The following is a 25,317-nucleotide window of genomic DNA, read 5'->3' on the forward strand; positions in this document are numbered from 1 at the left end:
ATAAATATATAAATATAAATAAATATAAATACAAATACAGTTTTGTTTTGTACATGTTAAAAACCTTATAAAACAAACTATTCTTCCATACAATAGCACCATCTTATGTCCAAAGAAAGAATTAAAATCCTATACAGGTGCCATTGAATACAAAAAACTACTGTGGCAACTATCCCTGGAAGCTACTAGATTTCCAGGTCTGAATGATGCAGTCTCTCTTGCCCCAGTTTTAAAGTTAAGGGCTGCAAAGCTTTAGTGATTCTGGGAAAATATATCCCTTTATGTACATTAACTTTATAAATATAATTTTTGCTATTTTAAAAAAAAAATAATACTACTTCCCTAGGACAAAGCTAAGGACTGCGACATCAAAAGTGTATGTGCAATAACTTATTTTGGTTCAAAAAGGGAGAAAAAAAGAAAATGTATGTCTTTTACTATATTACTGTTTAAACCATTTATCTAAAAAGCACCTGTATAGGATTTTAATTCTTTCTTTGGAAACAAGATGGTGCTATTGTATGGAAGAATAGTTTGTTTTATAAGGTTTTTAACATTTATAAAACTAAACTGTATTTGTATTTATATTATATATTTATATCTATTAGAGTTTAGAGTAGGTATTGTGGATATTTATGTATTTAAATATTTATATATGTATGTTTGTGTTTAGAATTGTTTTAAAGGACTGGTTTAAAGGAATTAAAAAAAAAAGTTTTATATGGCTGAATATCTATTAAGTACATGTGACGACATTAAGAATATACACCAATTGGATAGCAGTATTAATTAAGTGGAGGGTATTTTAGGGGAAGAATTGTAAAAGGTATGCATTTCTGTTTTATCTGAGGAAGTCATTAGAGGACGAAAACGCATCTGTGGTGATAACAGCGTTTATGGTTTTATTCTGAAGAAAGTGAGTTTCAATAAAGCTTGTTCATGTGGAAAATACCAGTGGAGTCGTGCCTTGGAGGAATTGCTCTATTTTCTCTTGGCTTTAATGAATTGTAGTAAAATAAAATAAAGTAAAATAAAGTAATGCTTGAATAGAGCAATCCTCTAGTCCCCCTGCAGACACTTGATGATTGCATTCAGGATTGACTAGTGCTCTGTCCATACGTGACTTACTGTCTAGGGTTGAGGTAATTCCCACAGATGCTCCTACTTAAAATGGACTCATGAGAGTGGCCGGGATATTAGACTTACACACACACACACACACACACACACACACACACACACACACACACACACACACACACACACATACACACACACACACACACACTGATATCTGTTGGGATTCATCCACATGAATGCCAAAGTGTGCTTTTAGGGAACATGTTGATGCCAACTATAGATTCTGCATAGACTTTTCATGACGTAGTATCACATCTGGCATATACTGTCTCTTCTAGTGATGCTCGGCCTACTCTACTGCATGCTCAACAGTCTGTAAACCCGCAGGACCTAAACCTAACCCTGTTTGTGCTATGAGTAGGGGAGTCTTCCCTTTCCTTCTCCATTTTACTCTCTCTCTCTCTCTCTCTCTCTCTGTGATAAGTAAGAGGTAGTTACGTGATCAAAGTATGAGAGGAAGCACTGTCCTGCATCTGAGATATATATATATATATATGAGGAAAGTTTACCCAGAGGAAGCTAAAATACTATGCTGTGGGTGATGGGGGTGAAAATAATAAAATAATGTTCATGTGTTTCCAGTATGACTGTGAAAAGTTTTTGACCTTCCAGTAAAATGGAGAATGTAGTTAGGGAAGACACATAAAGATTGGAGTTAACAGTACAGCACCTACTTCATACATACGGATGCAAAACCATTAAATGATACTTCTGTGTATTCAAGACTGCACTGGGCATGGGAAAAAAGAGGGAGAACTGATGCCATGAATGGATGGGCAGATGAAGAAGGCTAAAGAGAAAATTAAAAGGATGTAATGAAAGTAAATACATTGCAAAGAAACATGAGAAGACATGGCAAAACTAGACATGCACAGAGGTAAAAAGTGCAGAAACCAGTATATAGATTGAGAAGGAAAATGAGTAAAAACAACATGTTAAAAATGGGTTTACTGAGTCTGTTATAGGAAAAAATTAACAGTCGTGCAATAAATGTATAACGACACATGCAATAAGCTGACAGAGACATTGTAGAAAATTAAAAGCACAGAGTAGCTCTGATCACAGAAGGGAAGTAGAATAAATGAAGATAATGCAGTGAGAAGGAGGGATTGGAAAGAAAAAATATGCAAAGGAAGAAAAACACATAAGGAAAATGGAGACAGAAATTATGATTGTGGAAGGGAGGGGGGCACTGGAAAAAAGAGGAAGATGAACCAGAGTAATGTTGGGTGTAGGACAGTGTCAACTTCTCCCAGTTCTGTGCAACCCGTGTCCTGTTAAATACCACATGGATGGATTTTGTTTCATGTTGGTGGTGAGTAGTAAAGAAGTAGACAGGTATTGCTCAAACATTTGGATATCGAGAGATGAGTGTTGGTTGGGAAGTAGGGAGGAAGATGTAAACAGTTGCAGAGTAGTTATGGTATGTTCAGGGGGATACAGGAAGTGGAATAATTAGTCCTTGTTATGCTACCATACAAGAGTTAGGGTTGGAAGGGGGAAGCAGCACACCATTCAGTGAGGTTGTCATTCAATAAAAGTTAATAGACAATCAGGGAAAGGCAAGAAATGAAAATACAAAGCATGGGACAAATGGAGAGGAAAGAATAAATAACCTCACCATTTATATGTAGCAAATTACAATTTCTTAATAAGGTGGAATAATCAGATAGTGTGTTTCTCAAAGAGCTGTAGTTGAGAAAAAATGTGAGAAATTAAGAGTTAAAGATGGGAAAGCTTGTTTGGTGTGGACTTGTGCAGTAGGAAGTAATGGTAACATTAGATAGGGAGAAGATATTTGAAAATAGAGCAATTAAACAGGTTGACCCGAAGGGATGTACTGAAATGAAGTGTGTATAACCATGTTATAGAGAGAATGTGTGTCAGTGTAGATACAGTACACCAACTGTATAAATCAAATTAGCCTTCAGATATTTATTAAGTTATTTTTGGAAAGATTTGGATGCCATAAGAGAGGTAAATGTGTTGCACACCCTGCTGTGGATCAGGTGTGTTGTGAATGAAGTGATCCACATAATTTGTAAATTTAGTAGTTTACACTTAATTAGGGGTGTGTCAAGCACATGGACAGGAAAGTCAGAAAATAAATTTTAATGCAAGTGATTTGTTCACGGCAGTTACAGAAGCACAATGACTTCTATTCAGTGGGCCCAGAGAGAAATGGGTAAATACAGGAAATGGGTGGGATGCTTCCTTACTGTAGGAATATCCCAAGAATTGTTGCTTCGTTTGTAGCCCTCTCAGCAGGTGAAAACATGCAGATATTATTTTCTATGTGAAATGAGATCTCTACATATAATCTTAATGTAGTCAGTGAAAGGTATAACTCACCTGAATTGTAAGAAAATTTCTACTGAAGGGCTGGCGTCATTCAACAGAACTGAGTCAGTTTATGAACAGGGTAGTAAGTGTGCAGCAACATCTCAGTTATAATGCAGGTTTTGGCCTTTTACCTCCATGGCAAATTGATGTAGTGTGAAATAAAGAGTCTAGTTAAGATATGAAGGGGGATGTTGACCTGAGGGTAGGATTAGCAGTGTTACAACAAGGGAAGGGTAATTTAGGGCTGAGTATCCCTGAAATGGAGATCTATGTGATAGCTACCAAACCCTTGATAATTTATAGCAGTGTTATTAATAAGGAAGGCAAGACTGAATGAGCACTCAGTGGAACTGGCTGTGTTGAGAGTATGCAACATGCGGAAACTGCAGGAAGGAATGAAGGAAAGAAACAGGAGCTTGATTACACTGTACCGCAAAAGTGGAGGAAGTGCTTCAGGGTAGCGTCATTAAATGAGTAGCAGTAAAGCTGCATAGTCCCATAATGGAGTAGTAGAAGAGTAATCTGGGGGTGAAACTGTCTCCACCCACTCATGTAATTGGTCCATCTTTCACCATCTTGTTCTTCCCCAATCTCTGCTTCCTGTCTCTGTTTTACCTGCTGCTTTGTGTTCCCCTTATTTCCTCTCACTGTTCTGGAGACCTTATTGGCCAAGTGAGAACCCACATACAGACTCATTTACCTCCCTAAACAACTGCAACATTTTAGCGTTCCATGTTTCTCTCCTTTCCCACTCGTTTGTGAAGTCCCGTGCTGCAAGTGCATGATATCTCCAGTCAGTCTGATGCATGAGCATAATTTGTGGTTGGAGAATTATAATAGGCTGGTGGCTACAAGGGACTGAGCAAAGTTTTTATGTTTTGAGACCTTGGGGGTGTCATATTTTGGAGTAGCAACCTCCCAAAGTTTTGTATGTTTTGGGTTCAAATTATTGTGTGTCAGCAGATGGACAGTTATTCATAGTCAACCCAGCAAAGCACTGGAAGCTAAATCTAGCTAAAAATGAATTATAAAAGATTCTTTGTTTGTTGATCTTAGTACAAACTTACCACAAAATAGGAAATCAGCATCAAAACAGAAAAGAGTAAAGTATTAACCTTTTTTATTTGTTTCAGTATCAGTACATCTCTTAATGAAATATAACTAAGCAAAGTCTTAAAAATCTAAGAGCAAATATTTATGTGCTTTTTTATAAGACAATGCAACATCCAATGCAAACCTAAGTAGGCAGAAAATCAATGTGTTCAATAGTTTGGGAATTACAATAAAGTAAGGGGTTACCAGATGAATTGTCAAAGAAGGATATGAGGTTTGTTTTGATAGCGTTAATTTGAACATTGTGCACTGTTACACAATTTTGTTGGTTTACAGGAATCATTCTGCAATGTCTAAACAGCCCCCTTATCTTATTTAGCTGAAACAAATTGAATCCAAATGTACACTCTGCTGGGTGTTCATTCATACCAAAAAGAAAAAGGGGTTCAAGAGAGAGCTCTGTGGTACTCCCCTTTAAAGGGACAGAAAATATGAGAGGCTATCACCTGTTCGGGTGCAACATTGTTAGAAAAATAAGGATAGCAACATTTAACAGCATTGCTACTCCCACCTAAATTAGATATGTAAGTAAGGATATCCCCACAAACTAACATCTCAAAAGCTTTCAGTAAACCTATAATCCAGCATGTGTGCAGGAATCATACATGCAGTTTTCTCCATTCTGTAGCAGTAAAGAGAGGGTGAGGTGTAGGAAAGTCTCATTGAAAATGTTCAAATGGGTTGTTAAAAAATAATCAAGAGACTATCAGCTTTCATTGACTGCGGTGGTGGTGCTGCGGTAGTGTTGTCACCTCACAGTTAAGACGTTGTCCTGTTCGATTCTCAGCTAGAGCGTCTTCTGTGTGGAGACATGCGTGAATGGGCATACCTTCGTTGAAGGTTGTGCGTCAAGGCCGGCAACTCGGCACATAAAAATCTACTGCCAATCATTAGCGGACCGGAGTTCCACTGTGGCGACCCCTAACCGGGAAAAGCCGAAAGACACAACAACATCAGCTTTCATTGACTGTTACCCTTACTCAGACAATCGCGGGTGTTTCGTTGTTCATTCAAGTCACTTTGTAATCTCAAGGACTTTAACACACCACTTGTCTGTCAACTAAAAGTTCTTCCAAATTCATATTCATTACTTTAGTAATGCTGTCTGTCCGTTTTAGCCTCTGGCTGTCTCTCCTTCTTCCTCTGCCTTCAATCTTTCCCTACTTCCATGTCTTCTGTAGTGAATCCTGTATTTACATTGTATGGTCAAGGTATTTGAGATTTTAGTTTTATGTGCCTTCCAGTGAACATTCTAGATCTGATTCCATAAGTATTGACTGATTTGATGGAATACGCAAACATCTTCTCCAGAGTAACTGTTCAAATGCATAATTTTACCAACATGCATCCTTACTTATAGTCTAACTGTCTCAGCCATGCTCTGTTACTAGGAAAGCTGTAACTTTGACTATATGAACTTTTGTTGGCAATGTTATGTTTTTGCTATTTAAAATCTTATCCAGATTTGGCATAGCTTTCCTTTTGAGAAGCATTTTTTTTATTTGTCAGTGTCATGGCTGTAGTCACTGGCTTTGAGCTCAGAAAAGCAAAATCTATTACTGTTTCCACTTCTTCTGTGTTTGCAAATAACTGATTGGGATAGATGGCATCATATTAGCTATTTTTATGCTGAGCATCAAGCCAGCATTTGTACTTGACACTTTCATCTTCATCAACATGGAATTTGACTTTTCCTCACTTTCAGCCATCAGCTGCATATCTGAGGTTGTTAATAGCTGTCCTGTTACCAGCATCTAATTTGTCTATCCCAGCATTCACATGATACATTCAGCATGTAAATTACATAAGTAAGGTAAGAGACAGCCCCGTACTCCTTTCCATGTCTTGAACAGTCACATAACCCATATTCTGCCTCAGGTGGCAAAGAAAGTGACTTGGTATAGCCTATTACTCTGAGAATTTGCCACAGTTTGTTACATTCTACACATTTAGTAAAGCAGGATAAAGCTATAGCATATAGTTAATGTTTTCAGTACATGTTTTCCAAAGTGCTTTGGCCTACCCTAAAACTGGCTCAGGCCTGCCCATGGAGACTAGCTTTAGTATTTGAGAAACATTTTCTTAGAGCAATGTAACAGTCAAGGTTACATCTGAAAATGAACAAGGCTTCCTTTTGCCTCTCAATCAAAATATACGTTTAAACTTGGTTCTGATTATTGCAGATACACTGAAACAGAGCATGAACAGTGTGTACTGGGCAGAAGGCAGATAATGGGAATAGAAAAATCGGACTTGTACGGTTTCAGTTTCTTTGATTCTGAAATAAAGGGACAGTCTTACTGATACAATGCAGCCTAATGTTTAGAAGAACGGCACAGTGATCTTAGAATAATTGTTTACATAATTCTGCAGAATCAGATAAGTAAGTGTATCATACTGAAACCTATTTTGCACAAGTCAGTAGAATATTGTAGGCTGCACTGCATATTCTCACTGAATGACTCTTCTGTCAAGTGTCCCTTGAAAGCTAAACCATGAGTGTTTTGATGCTGTTTTATTCTTTTCACTGTTCTGCATTATCACAGTTATATTAAATTAGTTTTACGGGTGTAAGAGTACAGGTGGTGACTTGCTGTCATGTAGAAATGTAACCTAAAGTGCTGCATTAGTCCAAGCAAATTTTTTTAGTTCAGCTTTGTATTGTACAGTCAGCATGTTGAAATCCTATATCTAGACATTTGGACTTTTTAATGCTTCACTGGTGAATGCCTCTTAGATATAAGGTCGCTGGCCTTATATCTAACAACCTTGTTCAGGCATTCTGATTCTTTAATGCTTTACTGGTGAATGCGTCTTCAGAGGCTCTTTAATGAGCTACATAAAGGCATTTAGGCAGCCATTGAAGAATTTTACCATTTCAGCAAGTGTCCAGGAAAAGACCATTAAATCAGTAGGGGGTTTGCAGATGAAATTCCAAAATGTGTACCCCTCTAACCTTAACACAGTACTCTGAACCAAGATGTGGGAAGAGGGATTTAACTGAGAGATGAAAAGCATCCATTCTTAAAAAAAGATATGCCTTTTAAGACATACAGTAGAGATGATGTCTTATGCTAGAAGAATGTTTCAGTTTCAAATGGTCTATCTTTATATATTTTACTTTTACATTAATGCCAAATGATCTTGCTTTTGCTAGCCTGTTTTGTCAGGCTATTTGAAGCACCTTATTTTTTCTGTTGTTTAGGATGCCAATGTGCTACCCTTTCCCTTTTACACCTCCCATAATAAATTGATTAAAAGCTGCATAATGTTAGGTGCCAAGCAGAAGGTTCATACTTTTATGACACACAGAATATGCCAGACTTTTATAAGCTGCAGTATTAGAGGAAGAGGTCTGTTTGAAGGTGCTAAAAAACAGAGGCCATAAACTCTGTCCTGAGCCATTGATCAATCACTACCTAGACAGAACAGCAACTGTTTTGGGTCTGAAGGAACACTGTTTCTATAGCAGTAACCTGTAGATGTGTGGAATATTGCTGTGAAGGTGCATTTACTGCTGCATTTAACAGAACATAGTGCAGTCATATTATGTCATTTTTTGTGTTATCTTGTTTCATAAATAAGTAGCGAGAAAGAATTTAACATAGTAGTATTATTGTATAGTATTGTTTAAGCTGTCTTCTGCATGAATGACAGTTAGGGATGCACATAACAGGACAGATGAAATATTCTTTCCATAGGAAAGCAATAGTAAAGTCCATTATAAGTTCTCATGAAGTTCAGTGATATTTTTTGCTAGCCTTATTTCCCAGAGTTAGGTTGGCAGTGTTATATTCAAAATTCATTGTTGAAGTACATGCATGCAGTTTATGTTATAAATGTTTAGTTTGACATTTTAATTTTCCCTTCTACATTTTGAAAAAATTTACTGTAATTTTGGATTATGGAATAAGCAGAAAGTAAAAGCTTCTTCCTGTCTTAGAACAACATTCAGCCAGGGTTTTGTACAGGATCAATTGCTGTCTGGAATGAATATTTTTAAAAGGCATCCATTTTACAAAAAAGTATCCACTTCATAATCACATTCAGGCGTTTGGGTCAGGGAGAGTGACATTATGCTGGGATAACAATACTTTTGAATTCATGTTTGTTTTTTATATTTGATATTTGCTAACCAGTGCTGTTTATTTTTATTTCTTAACAGTATTTCCATCCTACGGTGTCATTCATAAAACTAGACGCTAAGCAAACAAGTTTTGACCAATAGCTGTAACTACTAAATTCAACATAGAATAGCGATGCAAAGCAGCAGCTACTGAAATGAAAACGACTTTAGTACACCAGTGTAGAATGACCCAAAGATATGTGCCGATTTATGCAAAAATATCGTCTACATCTCTCTCTCTCTCTCTTACTATGTAAATGATCATGGGCTGAATATTGTTATTAAAAATAAAGTGAGACATTGTGTAATTTGCTGGAATTAATTTGATTTTTTTTATATTCCTAGGGTTTGTATGAATATGTTCGACCTGAATGGGAGCAAAGGCCCCACCCTAAGCGCGACGACATAAATTTCAAGACTTTTGCTTCTTCCTATGGAACGGATGTGGCACCAGTACCTGGCCAGAAGGATGTTAGCCATCATACTGTCCTCGTCAATGATGAACCAATTCCTAGGTATTCAAATGCAGTCAGAGGTTTAAATAATAACAGCACAGCAGTAAAATCGTCCACCCATGTATTGAGAAGGGAATGTTTAGCACTAAGGGAATCGGTATCCTTGTTTAATATTAATGATGTTTTGCATATTTATATTGAAAACAGTCATACTTCACTGCTTTCATCACACCTGCATGTTTTTTTGTATGTGAATACTCTATTCGTAGGTGGCACATGAATGATTGGACATCTGTATTATTAACTGCTGTAGTACTTTGAGAAGTTATTTATCAGAGTTCGGTTTACTTATAACCAAGTGATGAGTAATTATAACATCAGATGCTGTATGTTATGAGAAACATGCTTTTGCAGTGAGATTTGAGTCTGAATGAATCAGGTAGTTTATTCAGTATCTCTGCTGCATATATGGGGAGTGAGAGTCAGTGAAGTAATCTGATGCCCATCATCTAATTAAAATTCATAAGTGCTGAATAATAATGTTTTTAAAGTAACTTTAATTTCTCAATCTTACAGCGTAGATCACACGTATAAACTATACTATGGTGGAGCTCAGAAAAGGCCAGATGGTATGTACTCACGGCCTGTTTATAACCAGACTGGGAAAGTTTTAGCCTATGTGGCAGACAGTAACAGAAAGGATGTGCGAAATGCAGTCGAAGCTGCTCATAAAGCTGCACCAGGGTGAGTTTTCATTTGCTTCAAGTGATTCAATTAAAATTTTGCCCGTTTCATTTATACTAGTTGATGCTGTAGAAGACTTGGTCAGTTGTATCATTCATTCATTTGTTATATTAATTTATTTGTTTAGTTATTTACATTATATTACCTGGAAACTCTTCTTTTCAGTGAAGGCTGAGGGCTAGAGCCTGCCGAGTACAACAGCTAAATATAGGTTTGTTGCAAAATGAGAATTCAGTATCATTTAGAAGAAAAACAGATACAAGGTGTGTAAATAAACAAGAGGGCATGCTGGTAGTCAGATGCAGCTCAGAGTGCAACATTTAATAAATGCTTTATTTCTCTTCATTAAAGTTATATATATTAGGGTGTTTGCCTCCTAAGCTTAGCACTTGTACACAGGCCAGGCTTTTCATAAATGTAGAGTGCAATTGCATAAGTGTATTGTGTACGTATGTCTAGCACGCCACTTGCCATTATCTCAGATCATAGTGTTCGTACTGTGATTTGTAGACCTGGGTCATGGTAAAGACATTCTGTACGTATGTCTAGCACGCCACTTGCCATTATCTCAGATCATAGTGTTCGTACTGTGATTTGTAGACCTGGGTCACGGTAAAGACATTCTGTACGTATGTCTAGCACGCCACTTGCCATTATCTCAGATCATAGTGTTCGTACTGTGATTTGTAGACCTGGGTCACGGTAAAGACATTCTGTACGTATGTCTAGCACGCCACTTGCCATTATCTCAGATCATAGTGGTCGTACTGTGATTTGTAGACCTGGGTCACGGTAAAGACATTCTGTACGTATGTCTAGCACGCCACTTGCCATTATCTCAGATCATAGTGTTCGTACTGTGATTTGTAGACCTGGGTCATGGTAAAGACATTCTGTACGTATGTCTAGCACGCCACTTGCCATTATCTCAGATCATAGTGTTCGTACTGTGATTTGTAGACCTGGGTCACGGTAAAGACATTCTGTACGTATGTCTAGCACGCCACTTGCCATTATCTCAGATCATAGTGTTCGTACTGTGATTTGTAGACCTGGGTCACGGTAAAGACATTCTGTACGTATGTCTAGCATGCCACTTGCCATTATCTCAGATCATAGTGTTCGTACTGTGATTTGTAGACCTGGGTCACGGTAAAGACATTCTGTACGTATGTCTAGCACTCCACTTGCCATTATCTCAGATCATAGTGTTCGTACTGTGATTTGTAGACTTGAGTCACGGTAAAGACAGGCAAGATAAGAATGAATGGAATTATCTTTGAGCTGCACCCAGAGAGCATAGAACACCATTGTGTACTATATACTCCATTGAATGAATCTCTCTATGGGTTGACAACATAGCAGGGAACGACTACAGGGTAAGACATGTCCTTGTCTGGCATACTTTACTCATTTGCTCTTCTGTGCTCCACTGTTATATCACACAGTGATTCAAAAAGATTTTCCATTCATTAGATATGACTGCAGATGTAAAGTCATTGCCATAATTTGGTTCATAGGTTCATAGGTAGGTACTAGGCTATCTCCTTTCGCCACCCCATTGATTAATTAACTGATCTTCTGTCAAACAGAGCCAATGAAGTGATCCAAGGGGTGTATTTTCTGTGACCCATCCACTCGTCAAGGTTTCTCTCGAAGAGTGTTAGTGAGGAGCTCTGCCTAATGTAGTTTGGAATTTTGTTCCAAAGCATGGGGAGTCTCTGTGACAGGAATCTATCCCTCCAACATGTTCTGTTTATTGTTGTGGCGAGGTTTAGCTCACTAAAGCGCGTGGCTCGCAGTGACTTGGATTTCTTTAGGTGGAGCATGTCCATCAGTTCTGAGTTGGGCATGGCTTTGTAAGTCAGGCAGAGATCACCTCTGAGTAAGCGATATGCCACTGAGTACAGCCGGAGTTTTTTCAGTTGGGCTGCATGGGGCATATGTTTGAGGCCAGTAATGCTCTTGGTGAGGTACTTTTGTGGTCTCTCCAGCTGTTGGAAGTGTCTTGTGAGGTACATCCCAAATGGGGCATTGTACTCTATGATGGGTCTGATGAGTGACGAGTAGAGGGGCACTATAACCTTTTTATTTCTAGATGCGAACCCTTTAGTAATTAGATGGGCCACATAGAAGGATTTCCTAACTACTTTGGCGATATGATTGTCAAAGGAGAGATTACTATCTACCTGGGTCCCCAGATCTCTTATTACCTCTTCTGTATTAAGGGGGCTGCCACCTATGTGGTAATTCGTGGGTGTTTTGTTTTTCCCAAATGGGATGACTATGCATATTTTAGCATTTACCTTGAGGCCATGAGTTTGACACCAGGTGTCCGTCTCAGTAAGGCCCTCTAGGAGGATGTCTGTGCCAGCCGAAGAGTCAGTTATGGCTCCCAGTCTACAGTCATTGGCAAACTTGGTTAGCCATAGTCCTCCTGTGTTTGCCTGTACTTCTGAGAAGTGTATGCCGAACAGTACGGGTCCCAGGACCGAGCCTTGCGGGATACCACTTGTGACTGGTTTAGAGTCGGACCTGGAGCCCGCTAGTCTTACCGTGTGAGTTCTGTCTGTAAGCCAGTTGGCAACCCATCTCATGACATAGGGGTTTATGTTCAGGCTGGTGAGTTTTTTCCCTCGTCTATGGCTTTAGTGACTGCCTCAAAGAAGTCAACCAGGTTTAGTAGGTGTGATCTGCCCTTAACAAAGCCGAACTGGGTCAGGTCAAGTGTTTGGAGGTTCCCAATGTCTTTGTTAATGAGTTCCATGATGATGCTGTCCATAGCCTTGCAGACCAGGCTAGTCAGGCTTATGGGGCGATAGTTACCATGGTCATTTGTGGCCCCTCCTTTGTGGAGTGGAATAACCGTTGCTTTGCGACATTCTATGGGTATGTAGCCTGTGGAGAGGCTGAGGTTGAACAGCGTGTTTAAGTGGGGAGTTAGTTTGTTCTGTAGTTCGTGTAAGACACAACCTGGGACACCATCTGGCCCCATTGACACTGTGTTTTTGGCTTTTGATAGGGCTGTTTTCACCTGTGCATCTGTGATTTCAGGACACTACACTTTTCCGGTATTATTGTGGGCCCTTTTGGGGGTGAGGGGGGGGGTGAAGTTTGCACTGAATCTATCTGCCAGGATGTTGGCAATATCAGTAGGTTCAGTATATTTTGTGCTATTTTGCACTAGTTCAGTGCATATCTGCGAGTTGCCACTTAGATTCTTAACATAGCTAAAGAAGGCTTTGTGGTTATCTTTTGAATCCTTGGCTATTTTTCCTTCAAAGTTAGCCTTGGATGATTTTATGAGGGACCTTCATTTCTTACTGATACTGATCAGGGATGTCTTTCCTTCTTGGGATTTGCTTTTTTCTGAACTAATTTCCTCCTTCTATTGTATAGCCTGTTTATGGCAGGGGTCCACCAGACTGGTTTCCTTCTCTTAGAAGAGTGAGTCTTGGTTTTGCTAGGGATGGCACGATCCATGAATCCTTGTAGGTGCTCATAGTGTGCATTTGTAAAGGTTTCTGCATTTTGGGTAGTGTTATCCTTTAGCGTGGGGGCTGTGAAACTTACCGCCTCTTTCTTAAGTAAGGTGAAGTTTGCTTTAGAAATTTTTTTTACTGTGGTTTCTTTAGTTGGGGGTGCTGGTGGGGTGTGGACATCCAGAGTGATTAGTTTATGGTTTGATCTAACCAGTGATGGGTTGACCTCCGGTGTGGAACACCTGTCGCCCATGTTTGTGATGACCAGGTCCAATATGTTTTCACCTCTGGTAGGGGAGTTTACCAGCTGATCCAGGGCGTTTGAGTTGATGAATTCCAGTATGCGCTGGGCCTGGGAGCTTGTACTCGAGTAGTTTTCCCAGTTAATGGGAGGGTAATTGAAATCGCCCAATATCAGGGTGTTCGGTAGGACCTTCATGTTTTCCAGTGTCTCCAGAAAGGTGGAGTGGTGGTCCTGGGTCATGGAGGGTGATCTGTAGCAGGCCACAATTTGCATTGCAGATTTGCCCAATGTTAGTTGCACATGGATGATCTCAGAGGTATCTTGCTGCACCACTAACCTGGAGGTGTAGGTATCCTTGATGAATATGGATACACCCCCTCCTTTTGTGTTTCGGTCCATGTTCTGTGGCCGAAACGTGTGGTATGAGTTGTAGCCCGGTAGTGCTGGGGTACTCTCTGGAACCTTGAACCAGGTTTCAGTTACCGCACAGATGTCGACGTTCTCCATACAGAGGAGTGCTTCGAGCGCGTGCATTTTGAGATTTAAACTCCTGGCGTTGAGTAGCATAACCCTCAGTTTTTTGTTAATTGTGCTGTTTACAGAGATGGGTTTGACTTTTGAGCCTTGCCTAAAAAAGGCACTATGGGGCGACAAGAGTCTTGGCCAGTATTTGAATGCCTAGGGGTGACAGCTGCAAGCCGTCTCTTGTGAAGTAACGCGGCTTGTTGAGCATGCCGTCCCAGGCTGACAGACACTGGTCCCCCTTTGAATGACACCAGAAGTTTAGCCAATTATTGAAATTGATATTTTTTTCTTTATACTGAGGTATAATTCTTGGTGAGGGCAGCATGCTACTCAGGGTCAGGGTCATACCAACCTGGGCTACATGATCAGAGAGCTCTTCCATGTTTCTTTTTATGTAGTCCAGGGAGGTACGTCTCAGGTAATTCACACCAACATGAACAATGACAGAGTCATATTTGTACTTGTTCTGGAGTGACCTGAGTGCTTGTGTTATGTGCCGGATTCTGGCTCCTGACAGGCAGCTAATAGTAATCTTTTGCTTGTCAAGCCTAGTGAATGGGATGTCAGTGTGCCTGACTATAGAGTCACCTATTACTAGTGTGTTAGGTATGCTATTTCGCCTTAAGTCGTGTGATTGTGCGGCACACTGATTTTGTGTTTTATGTGTTGTCTGGTTTGTGACGGGAGGTGTAGGTTGTTTGGGTGTCTGCTTTGGAGGTCTCTGATGCTTTTGCAGGTTTTTATTTAGAGCCTCCGAGTTTGATTTTGTGTATTTATGTGTATTTTTTGCCAGTGCTGGTTTAGTAGGTCTGTGTGTGGCTGGAGGTGTGGTGCATGTGTTAACCTTCTCCTCTTGACTGTCTGTTCCAGTCTTGGGTGGAGACAGCTTAGCCTCCAATTTGGCTGTATAATTGCATCTCTTGCATATGTTAGTGTTTTGTGGTAGGAGGAGAGGGTTGTCTGTGTACATGAGGCACTTGTAACATTGCCTCAGGATACCCAGATTCACCAGCTGGACTGGAGAGTACACCTGAAATTGCCCTTTGGTCATGCCTGAATAGTAGTGTGAGCTGCTTAGTTGCTTGGTTGGTGAGGGGTGAATAAAGAGCCTTGCCCTGCTGGACAATCAAGTGTCAGGGTATATTAGTGCTTGCTATTAGGTCTGAGCAAGTGCTGGGCTGTAGGTTGTTTTTTGAGTGCTTAGGTTAAGAGTTAGACTAGTTTCAAGGGAAAAACTGAAGAGGAGACTTAGTGGAGCCAGGAATAATTTAACCCTAGCTAACCGGCATTGCCCGGCACACAAAACCGTGCAAATGCGGTTTTTATAGCAGGGAAATGAAAGAGCTAGAAATTAGCCCAAAATGGCCAATAAACTACTAACTTCTGGGCTGGAACCACTCCTCCAGGGACAGATAGGCTGCTCAAAGCTCCCCTCTCTCACAGGTGAACAGAGAAACTTCCTTCTATCCAAGTAAGGTATGGGTAACTCAGAAACTTGTAACACAGCCATGAATTCAGCACTAGCCTGAAAACTGGACTATACTAGCTTAGAAAGGCGGGAAACAAGGAATTTTTTTTTTAAATAATAAGGCTAAAACAGTAAAAAATGCACTGCTTTAAATGACTAAAATGATCCGAAAAGGCTATCGCACTTTAGTGTGTAGCCTACAACAGTTAAACAAATTATTTAAACAAAAAACGACTTTTTAAAAGTGCAGGCAGTCAAATAAGTACAATATGTGAAAAAAAATGTTGGAAAATCAGCATTTAGGCAGAAAACAGTTAAGTACAGCAGGAAAGTACAGAAAACTGATAATTACTTCAAAGTCTCTCTTCTAATCTAGAAGGCTTGTATCCGTTTAAGGCTTTCTAGTGCTTCCCAGTAGGTTAGTTACAGGAAAGATGGGAAACAAGCGCAGATGTGGTCTTTTAAACCAGAAAGTTGAAAGAGATTGACAAACTGTCCAAATGGTCAATAAACTACAATTTTTGGCCAAGAACCACTCCTCTTGTGGTAGACAGGCTACCTAGTGCTTACCACTCCCACTGATAAGCTAGAAGGCTTTTCTCCAACTCAGAAAGGTTTGCGGGGCTCAGAAGCTTACCAACAGTCCTGGATACAGCAACTCTGTATCTGGACTAGGCTAGTTACAGGAAAGGTGGGAAACAAGCGCAAGTGTGGCTTTTAAACCAGAAAGTTGAAAGAGATGGAAAAAAACTGTCCCAGCGGACAGTAGCTACAATTTCTGGGCCAGGAACCACTCCTCTTGTGGTAAATAGGCTACCTAATGCTTACCACTCCCACTGATAAGCTAGAAGGCTTCCCTCCAGCACAGAAAGGCTTGGGGGGGGGGGGCTCAGAAGCGTACTAACAATCCTGGATACAGCAACTCTGTAACCAGACTGGGCTAGTTATAGGAAAATCGGGAAACAGGCGCAAGTGCGGCTTTCAAACCAGAAAGTTGAAAGAGATGGAAAAAAAACTGCTCAAACAGCCAATAGCTACAATTTCTGGGCCAGGGACAACTCCTCTTGTGGTAGATAGGCTACCTAATGCTTACCACTCCCACTGATGAGCTAGAAGGCTCCTCTCCAACACGGAAAGGCTTGGGGGCTCAAAAGCTTACAAAGAGTCCTGGATACAGCAAATCTGTACCTGGACTAGACTAGTAACAGGAAAGGCAGGAAACAAGCATGAACACAGGCTTATAAATCAGAAGGTTGAAAAAGATGGAAAAGCTTCCCAAACAGCTAATAAACTATAATTTCTGGGCCAGAAACCACTCCTCCTGTGGTAGATAGGTTACCTAGTGTATACCACTCTGACTGATAAGCTAGAAGGCTTCTCTCCAACACAAAAGGGCTTGGGAGGCTGAGAAGCTTACCAACAGTCCTGGATACAGCAAAGCTTTACCTGGACTACACTAGTTACAGGAAAGGTGGGGACCAAACGCAAACACAGGCTTTTAAACCAGAAAGTAGAAAGAAATGGAAAAACTGCCCAAACGGCCAATGAACTACAATTTCTGGGCCAAAGCCCGCTATTCCCATAGTAGATAGGCAACCTAGTGCTTACCACTCCCACTGATAAGCTAGAAGGCTTGCCTCCAACACAGAAAGGCTTGGGGGGCTCAGAAGCTTACCAACAGTCTTGGATACAGCAAGTCTGTATCTGGACTAGGCTAGTTACAGGAAAGGCAGGAAACAAGCTTAGAATTTTTTTTTTTACAGAAAAGCAGCTAAAACAGCAGTAAATACAATTCAAATTGCAGTGCATGCTAGCACACTTGAGTGTATAGCAATATTATGGCAAACACAGTTTAAGTAAATGCAATTAAATTAACAAATGACTAAAAAACAAGTGCAGAACGCAGAAAATTAGAAGGCTACTAACAAGCAGTAATAAGTGCAGAGTAAGAGCGACTGTACAGATAACAGCACACAGAACAACAACTAAGACAGTTAAAGTAAGAGCAGCTGATTAAAATATGTATATATTTTATTTATTTATTTTTTGAGGGAAGGAACAGAGCAGGATTAAGAGGCTACGGGGGTTGTCCTTCCCAAATGCTCTCTTTGTACACAGTAGGAGTGCCTGAAATCAGAATATGATCTGACTGCACTCAGTTGAGTGAGTAAATGAGATGGGCCCAGAAGGAGTATCCAAATACAAATTTACAAGAGGGGCGGGCAATTTCAAAGCCAGAAACATTAACACCAGAACAAGAACAGGGAGAGTTGGTGGGGACCTAACTGTAAACAAGAACAGGGAGAGTGGGTGGGGAACTAAGTGTAGAGACACAGCCACAACTTTCATTTGAGTTAATATTCAGTGAGAAACACAAATAAATAAATAAAATGCAGAATTATATGAAAAAGAGCAGATAAAAGTGTACTTAAATTCACTTATATGTCCAGTTGGTTTCAGGTAGATCTTAGCCGGAGCAAAGCTCAGATAATAAACAGAAATAACCCAAAATGTACCACTTATATAAGGCAGGACAGGATATCAGTGATGAGGTGAAACTACCCCCCACTGCTATCAATGGCTGCACAGAAATTTTAACAAGTACTCTGTAGAGACACAGCCACAACTTTCAGTTGAGTTAATATTGGGGGATCCATTGCTGAGAGAGCTTCTATTGGCTGGAGCTCTTCAACATCACTGTGCTGGTGGGTGGGGTCAATGTGGTCATGGTAACAGGTTTGTCTGCCCCACAGGAGGCTATGATATTGGTAGGGATTTTCTGTCGGTTCAGAAGAGGTATGTTTAGTTATAGCTTGTGCAGTAATACTGTTCAGTTCTGTATCTCTGTGCTGAGCAAAACAACAACAGGGGAGGGGAATTGGTGTGGTCAGATGCATTCCACCCATTTGTCCTGTAACTTATGTTGTTGGTATCAGCCCATATGCATTTGTTGTAGTGTTTCTAAATCATGTTTGATTCTGGGCTGAATCATTCATGCATGTGTCCCACACAGACAGCACTGCGGTTACAGAGTGGATGACAGACGTGCAGGGGTCTTACTCCATTGTGTAACTGTCCTTATGAATCATGTAGGGTGGTTGTATGCAGTTCTGTTGCATATCCTCCGTTGTTCACAAAGCTTACCCGTGATATGGAAACTTGTCTAAGGACTCAAATACATGGATTATGAGAGAGAGAGGAGAAGCTTTAAAAAACAAAGCTAATTACCCTAGTTGTAAAGATTGAGGCGAATTATAAGACCAAAATGATCAAGGGATAAGAGCTATTACTGCACTCTTCAGAGTTTTTGTGTGCAGGAATTTAAGTGTAGCAGGAAATGTATATGAATTAATTATATATAATATATATGGGAACAGTAGTGGGGAGGAAGTACAGGAGGGACAGGAGGAAGGAAAAAAGAGATGCCAGGTGTCAGAGTGATGAGGGGTACATTGAGTGGACAGTAAACTTACTGTGCTTGGAAGCTTGCTTTAGATGCATATTTAGGCGGGATCATTTTACAGCAATGAGCAGACTAGCTTGGATTGAATTCATCTACATGTTTTCACTCACTTTAGGTAACCATTTGAAATATTGTAATCCACTTCAGCAAATCCCGTGTGATGAGACTGAATGGCTGAAAAAACGGACTTCTAAATACTATGCCCAAGACGGCCATATCTTGGAATATTCTCTTTTTTCTGAAGTATCATGATCTCAACGTTGGTATATATGAGTTTGGGGGAGGGTGTGGAGGGCTTGCCCCCCCAACAGCAGTGGGTGCAGAGGGGTTTGCCCCTGCAAAAAAACACATTTAAAGGAGAAGAACGATATTCGGCATTCACACTTCTTGATTTTTGGTCCTTTTTTGGTTTTGTCGGCACTCGAACTTATGAGTACTGACATTTCAGTTGGGAGCCCTCACTTTTATGTTGCATAGGAAAGACACTTCTAAGAGTGAGATCAAACTGTAGCAGCTTCTAAATAATGCTTTACTGTTTATGGAATGCTTTTTGCTTTATTGTTACTAAAATGTAAATGTAAAAGTAAATGTTCATGTATGTATCACACTTGCCGTAGCCTAAGCTGTATGGATTTACCCCTCCTGACCTGCCAGCTTCTCAAAAGTTTGGGTGCCTTCCGTGTGCTCCATATAAGAGGCAGATGGCACGCTATAAACTTGAGGTTTTTTGCCACCACTCTTCTTTGGTGATCCCTTTGTTAACCTTTCAGTTGGCTGCAATCTTCAAGCTGCACATGTTAGTCCTCAAGGGGAAAGCCTTCCTTCTAAAATGTAATTTTACGTGGAAACTTTATGGATTTGATGTGGTCTTGTATCTGCCTCAACCTGTAGGTTCTCTGATCATATTCGAGGCTGGCACATCAGAATCTTGGCTCCAAAGCTCCACTTCTCCTCCCATAATTCTCTGCATTGCTAAAGCTTCTCAGATCTCATCTGCTACTCTTCAGTTTCAGATGCGTTCTGCTGAAGGTCTGTAGGAGATAAGCATTGTTTGCTTTTTACTCTGTAGTTTTTGTCTTGTTCTTTCATAAGTAGATTAGTGTTATGGTTCTTTTTCCTCTCCTATAAAAACAATTAGCTCTGTGAGCTCTGATAGTTTTAGGTTAGATAGTGGCTACTGGGTGCATGAGCTCTCCAGCTGACTGCCTTTGCTTTTGTTTTCCTGTATGCAGTTTCTACCTTTTGGTTAGACTAGTGCTAGTTTGGCAGCATGTTCTCTGTATTGTTTTTGATTAGTTTAGTGTTAGAATACTGATAATTTTATTTGGTACTTAAGGTTAGTGTGTTATTAGTTTTGCCATCTTTGTTGATTATTACTTCTGTGTGGTGTTTCAGCTGTGGCAGATAAAACTTTGGGCTTTTATAAGAGCCTGGAGTGAGGTCATAAACTGCTTCCTCAGGACTCCCATGATTGTAGTGTTTAATGTTTGGTGGTAGCCCATTTGGAAACAGACAGTTAGACCTATGCCTGTTTCAGGACTAGGGCATTTGGTCAATCGACAGGTCAAGTTGGTGTTGAAGAGGCACCTTCCACCTCTTCCTTGGCTGATTAATGGTTTTCTGGTTCTCCCTCTCCATGTAAGAAACCTGTGGAGAAATGGAGGACAGATAAAGATAAGGACAGAGACAAAGGCAGGAAAGAAAAAGAAAGAAAAATAGAAAATAAAAAAGGAAAAGAAAAGGTTCAAGAAATCAAAAAAACATTCCTGCTGATTTATCTATGGTTAATGAGCCAGTACAGATGGCCTCAAAGCCCTCTGCCTCCCCAGCTCCCACTGGGGATTTGACATTGTCACCTCCTCAGTACAATTTGCCGATCCTATAGGCACCAACTTGGAGCCATTCTGTTCCCTGCCATTGGAGATCCTGCCCCCACCCCCTTTTTTTTTTTTTTTTTTTTTTTTTTTAATGCGGCACCAGAGACTGGTCAGCTCCATTATCCCTTTTTGGCCATTACTCTGGATCCTGAATTTTTACCAGTGCCTTCATCCCCTCAAGTCTTGTCTTCCCCATTCAGAATTCAAATGTGGAAAAAAACTCTGCACTGGCCCTCTAAGCTTTTCTCAATGGCATCCTCAAGGTGTACAAGGTCCATGCAGAGCCTTAAGGAGGTTGACTTGGACAAGAGGGTGAGGACTTTATTGAAAGCCTAATTTGACTTGGGGGTCACTTCCTCCCCCTCAGTGCTGAAGGTGGAGAGAGCTGTAGTTTCAGCTTCTTATTTAGTTGTTCCTTCTCCTGTCCATATTTCATCACCAATGGCCCTGGATCCAGTGTCCCTCTGTGTGGTTCATTCATCGGCACTGACAGCTTGGTTGCTGTCGCCACCAACTTCGACCTTGATGTACTCTTTGCTGGCTTTGTTGGTGCCATCTGCATCCTGGAGCTGAGGATACAGAGCTGAGGGTTTGGGGTTAAATTTGAGGCTTTTGGAGACATCCTTGCCCCTTGGTGCTTTGGCCCTGGACAGCTCAGCTCTGGGCTTGCTGTGGACCTGATTAGGTTATCAAGTGAAGTGTATGCTTCTGCTAGGTCTACTGACCAAAGAATGTCCTTCTCTACCAGACATAGTAAAAACCAGTAACCACAAAAAAAAAAAAAATACCAGACATAGTAAAAACCAGTAACCACAAAAAAAAAAAACAAACAAAAAACACACACACACACAATCCTGGAAGTAGCACAGCAGCCGGTGTAGAAAGACAGTGATACTTTTATTGGATTAAGTGCTTTTGTCTGGATGTAGCATTAAGACTTCATCAGAATTTTAATTCTTAATTACCAAACCAATATAAATAACCCAACCAACCGGTCATATGACAGTTTAAAACCAATCATGAAATACCAACTGTCACACATTAAATCGACGTAAACATTTTTTTACAAAAAATATGTATACCAAAAATTAACATAAAAAAATCCCCTGTTGAAAGATGACACATCAGTAAAAATTACACAATATAAGAATGTAGTCTTAACACACTAGAAATAGATACATGTTCATTCCTTCTCTAGTCATATGGCCTCCCTCAGGGACTAGCTCAACATGACTATTGTTGGGTCTGTCATTATCTTTTCATCTTCCTGGGACTTCTGTATCTCATCAAAGTGTTTAGGGACAGCCTGCACCACAAGGTCTTGAGCAACCCCAGATGTGGGGCTCCCCAATACTTCATCTCTGTGAGTCTCTTCCCAGTGGAGGTTCATAAGAAGCAGTGTAAAATGATGCTGGCACCTAGAATCTTTAACAGACCTCAATGAGAAGGAAGGGTCCCCTACGCCCCCTCCATGAAGATGCCTCTCATTGACCTCCTTGAATTGATGAGAAAGGGGGGGTAGACTGCTCAAGCCCTTTCTCCTAAGGATTCAGTTCTTCTCAAGGCGTTTGGTGTGGGCCCATTCAGGTTCTGGGTGATACCCCTGCTGACATGCTAATTGACCTCATGTGCTGGATAAGATAGAGATAGCCCAATGTGTTGGAACTGATCCCTTGCAAACCCAATGAAATCTTTCTTCTTCCAAAGGATAGATATTATTGGAGGAAAGGTCCTGCATTTGATGCCATTGTGGTTACTAAAGAGAATCAGACAAGAGTGCATTAGTCCATCCTGTGAACAGAGTGTCATGAGCATTGGACAGATTTGGGAAGCACCCATGTACTTCAGCCACCTTTCCCTTCCATATTCTGAATTATGTGGTACACCTGACTAGGCTACAAAGGGATGTGATGAAGTCTCTACGTCTGTGAGATCCCAACTGACTCTTGAGTCTTTTAAATTCTTAGAGACTGATTTGGCTACTGTGTTATTGATATTGAATGTATCCATGCATCTCATATTGAACACAGCAGATGGTATAGTTTGGACAGCAGGTCCTGGCATTGCGATTCGTTGACATGCCTGGATGTACCTAATGTAAATTTTCAGAGTGCTTCATAGCATCCATTCTTAATGCACCCTTTGATGGTTCCACTTTAATTGTCTCTAAAGTTAAGAACACCCTATCCAGGAGCGGACAGGATGGAAACATGTGTCTGCTGTGGGGGTTTGCTTTTCCATTTCTCAGAGGATTTTTTCATGGAACTACAGGGGTGGAATGTCTGTTCTTCTGTGAGTCGCAACCATCTTTCTGAACACTGCAGGTGGCTCACAAAATCAGGACTTTAGGGGACATTTCTTCTGCTAGCCCTCTCAGAGCTGCTGAAGGCTTGTCCTACTGTTGCACTCTGGAAGCAATTAGAGGATGCTTGGTTGCTCGGCCATTATGTCGGAATCCTGTGTGTTGAGTATTATTGCCAAATAGCAGTTTTTCCTCCCCCTCAGTGCCCTTTCCCAACAAACTGTGTAACCAGCAAGGGGCAATAATCAAAGAGGGCAAAAGCAGTGGAAGGAAACCTCTAAAAAGAAGGAAAACGCCTCTAGAAGTCATAGTCAGTCTTCCCAGTCAGCATGACTATCCACCAGTTCAGCCCCCACAACCCCCCATACCCCCGCAACCTGTGAATGTCCTTCAGACTTCAACTTCCCTTTTGACATCAGATAGTCTCAGACAGTTTGGTTATAAGTATAATCCAGCAAGAGTACTCTTGGCAATGGTAGTACTTCCCTCCTTTCTAGAGGATTACCTCTTGCCTTTTAACCACAATGTTCTCTTTCTTCCCATTCTGTACGATATACTGTCTCAGGGGCAAAGATGTTTCAGGTTCCTAAACCAGAAAGATCTTGGAGGCCAGTATTTGATATTTCTGCTCTAAACTTCCATGTCCAGATTTCCAAGTTCAGGATGTTATCACTTCAAAATATTGTATCTTTGATTCCAAGTCTAGTTTTAATTGTAAAGTTGGATCTAAACAATGCCTTTCACTACATTCATATTGCCAGGCAGTTCAAGCATTTCATAACATTTGTTGTATGTGGCTTAGATTATTAGTTCTCAGTACTACCCTTTGGGCTGTCCACTGCATCAAAGATATTCACAGAATGCCCCATTCCAGCCATTGCTTGCAGCAGACTATAAAGCATACACATTTTCCATATCTGGATGTTTATATTTGCTGACTCTTTTTCAGCTGTCAAAAGTTTCTAACACCTGTGCAAGAACTTGTACTCACTCTGGGATGTCAAATCAGTTGGCAGAAGTTTTCTGTCATCCTGTCACACAGAATGTTTTTCCTAGGATGTTTGTTTTACTTATTTTTATTTTTATTTATTTATTGACATTTGTTCGCGGTGGTGGTGCTGCAGTAGCGTTGTCACCTCACAGTAAGACGTTGTCCTGTTCGATTCTCAGCTAGAGCGTCTTCTGTGTGGAGACATGCGTGAATGGGTGTACCTTCATTGAAGGTTGTGTGTCAGGGCCGGCAACTCGGCACGTAAAAATCTACTGCCAATCATTAGCGGACAGCAGTTCCGCTGTGGCGACCCTTTACCAGGAAAAGCTGAAAGACATAACATTTATTTATTGACATTTGTTAACCGGGTTAGTCCAACTGGACTTGTGGCCCATTTTTAGTGGAGACCCAAGGAGAAAAGCTCCAATACAACAGAAAAAAAATACAGTTTACAAGATAAAATGCAAGAAGTAATTATATATACAACTTTGTACCTGTGCATTCAACATATGGAGATTATACAGAGATAAAAATTCTTATGTCAAGGAAGAAAGATATTAATAGTTGACCAGGATAACTAAGTATATACATTATTTACATCAATTCAATAAACAAACTTCAAGAACTTCAACAGTGGTGATTAAATATCATGAGTAGAACGTAATTTTTGAGGCGGGAGAAATGCCTATGTATAAAGAGAAGGGGAGAAAACAGAAGTAGAGAGGGGGAGTTAAGTTGGGGCTTGACAGAGGCAGGTTTTGGAGTTAAGTAGATGAAGTTTAAGTTTTTCTTTGAAATGAGATGGGTGTACTATACTGCATATTTCTCTAGGAAGTTTATTCCAAGCTTGGGCCGTAGTGTACTTATATAGGAGTTTGCCCACTGATTTTTTGGGATAATATATTTGTAGTAAATGCTGGTTAAATGTCCAGAGGGTACGAAGTGGAGAGTAGATGGTGATGAAGGAAGAGAGAGCAGGACATGCAGCAGGTTTATAAAGAATAGTGTGTATCATTTGAAGTTGGGCTAATAACAATAGATGGG

General features: G+C 40.4%; 1 protein-coding gene across 1 annotated transcript in view; it reads left to right on the forward strand.

The window, feature by feature from the left end:
• ALDH16A1 (aldehyde dehydrogenase 16 family member A1) overlaps nt 1-25,317 on the forward strand; it is an 818,106-nt gene that overhangs the window by 532,251 nt on the left and 260,538 nt on the right. The window contains exons 9-10 of the mRNA XM_044059239.1: nt 9,068-9,237; nt 9,754-9,921. Coding sequence (XP_043915174.1) covers nt 9,068-9,237; nt 9,754-9,921 — 338 coding nt within the window. The remainder of the gene's footprint in view (nt 1-9,067; nt 9,238-9,753; nt 9,922-25,317) is intronic.

The sequence above is a fragment of the Protopterus annectens genome, chromosome 17.part0 (genome assembly GCF_019279795.1).
Source record: "Protopterus annectens isolate FY-2018-M chromosome 17.part0, PAN1.0, whole genome shotgun sequence".
NCBI classification, from domain to species: domain Eukaryota; kingdom Metazoa; phylum Chordata; order Ceratodontiformes; family Protopteridae; genus Protopterus; species Protopterus annectens.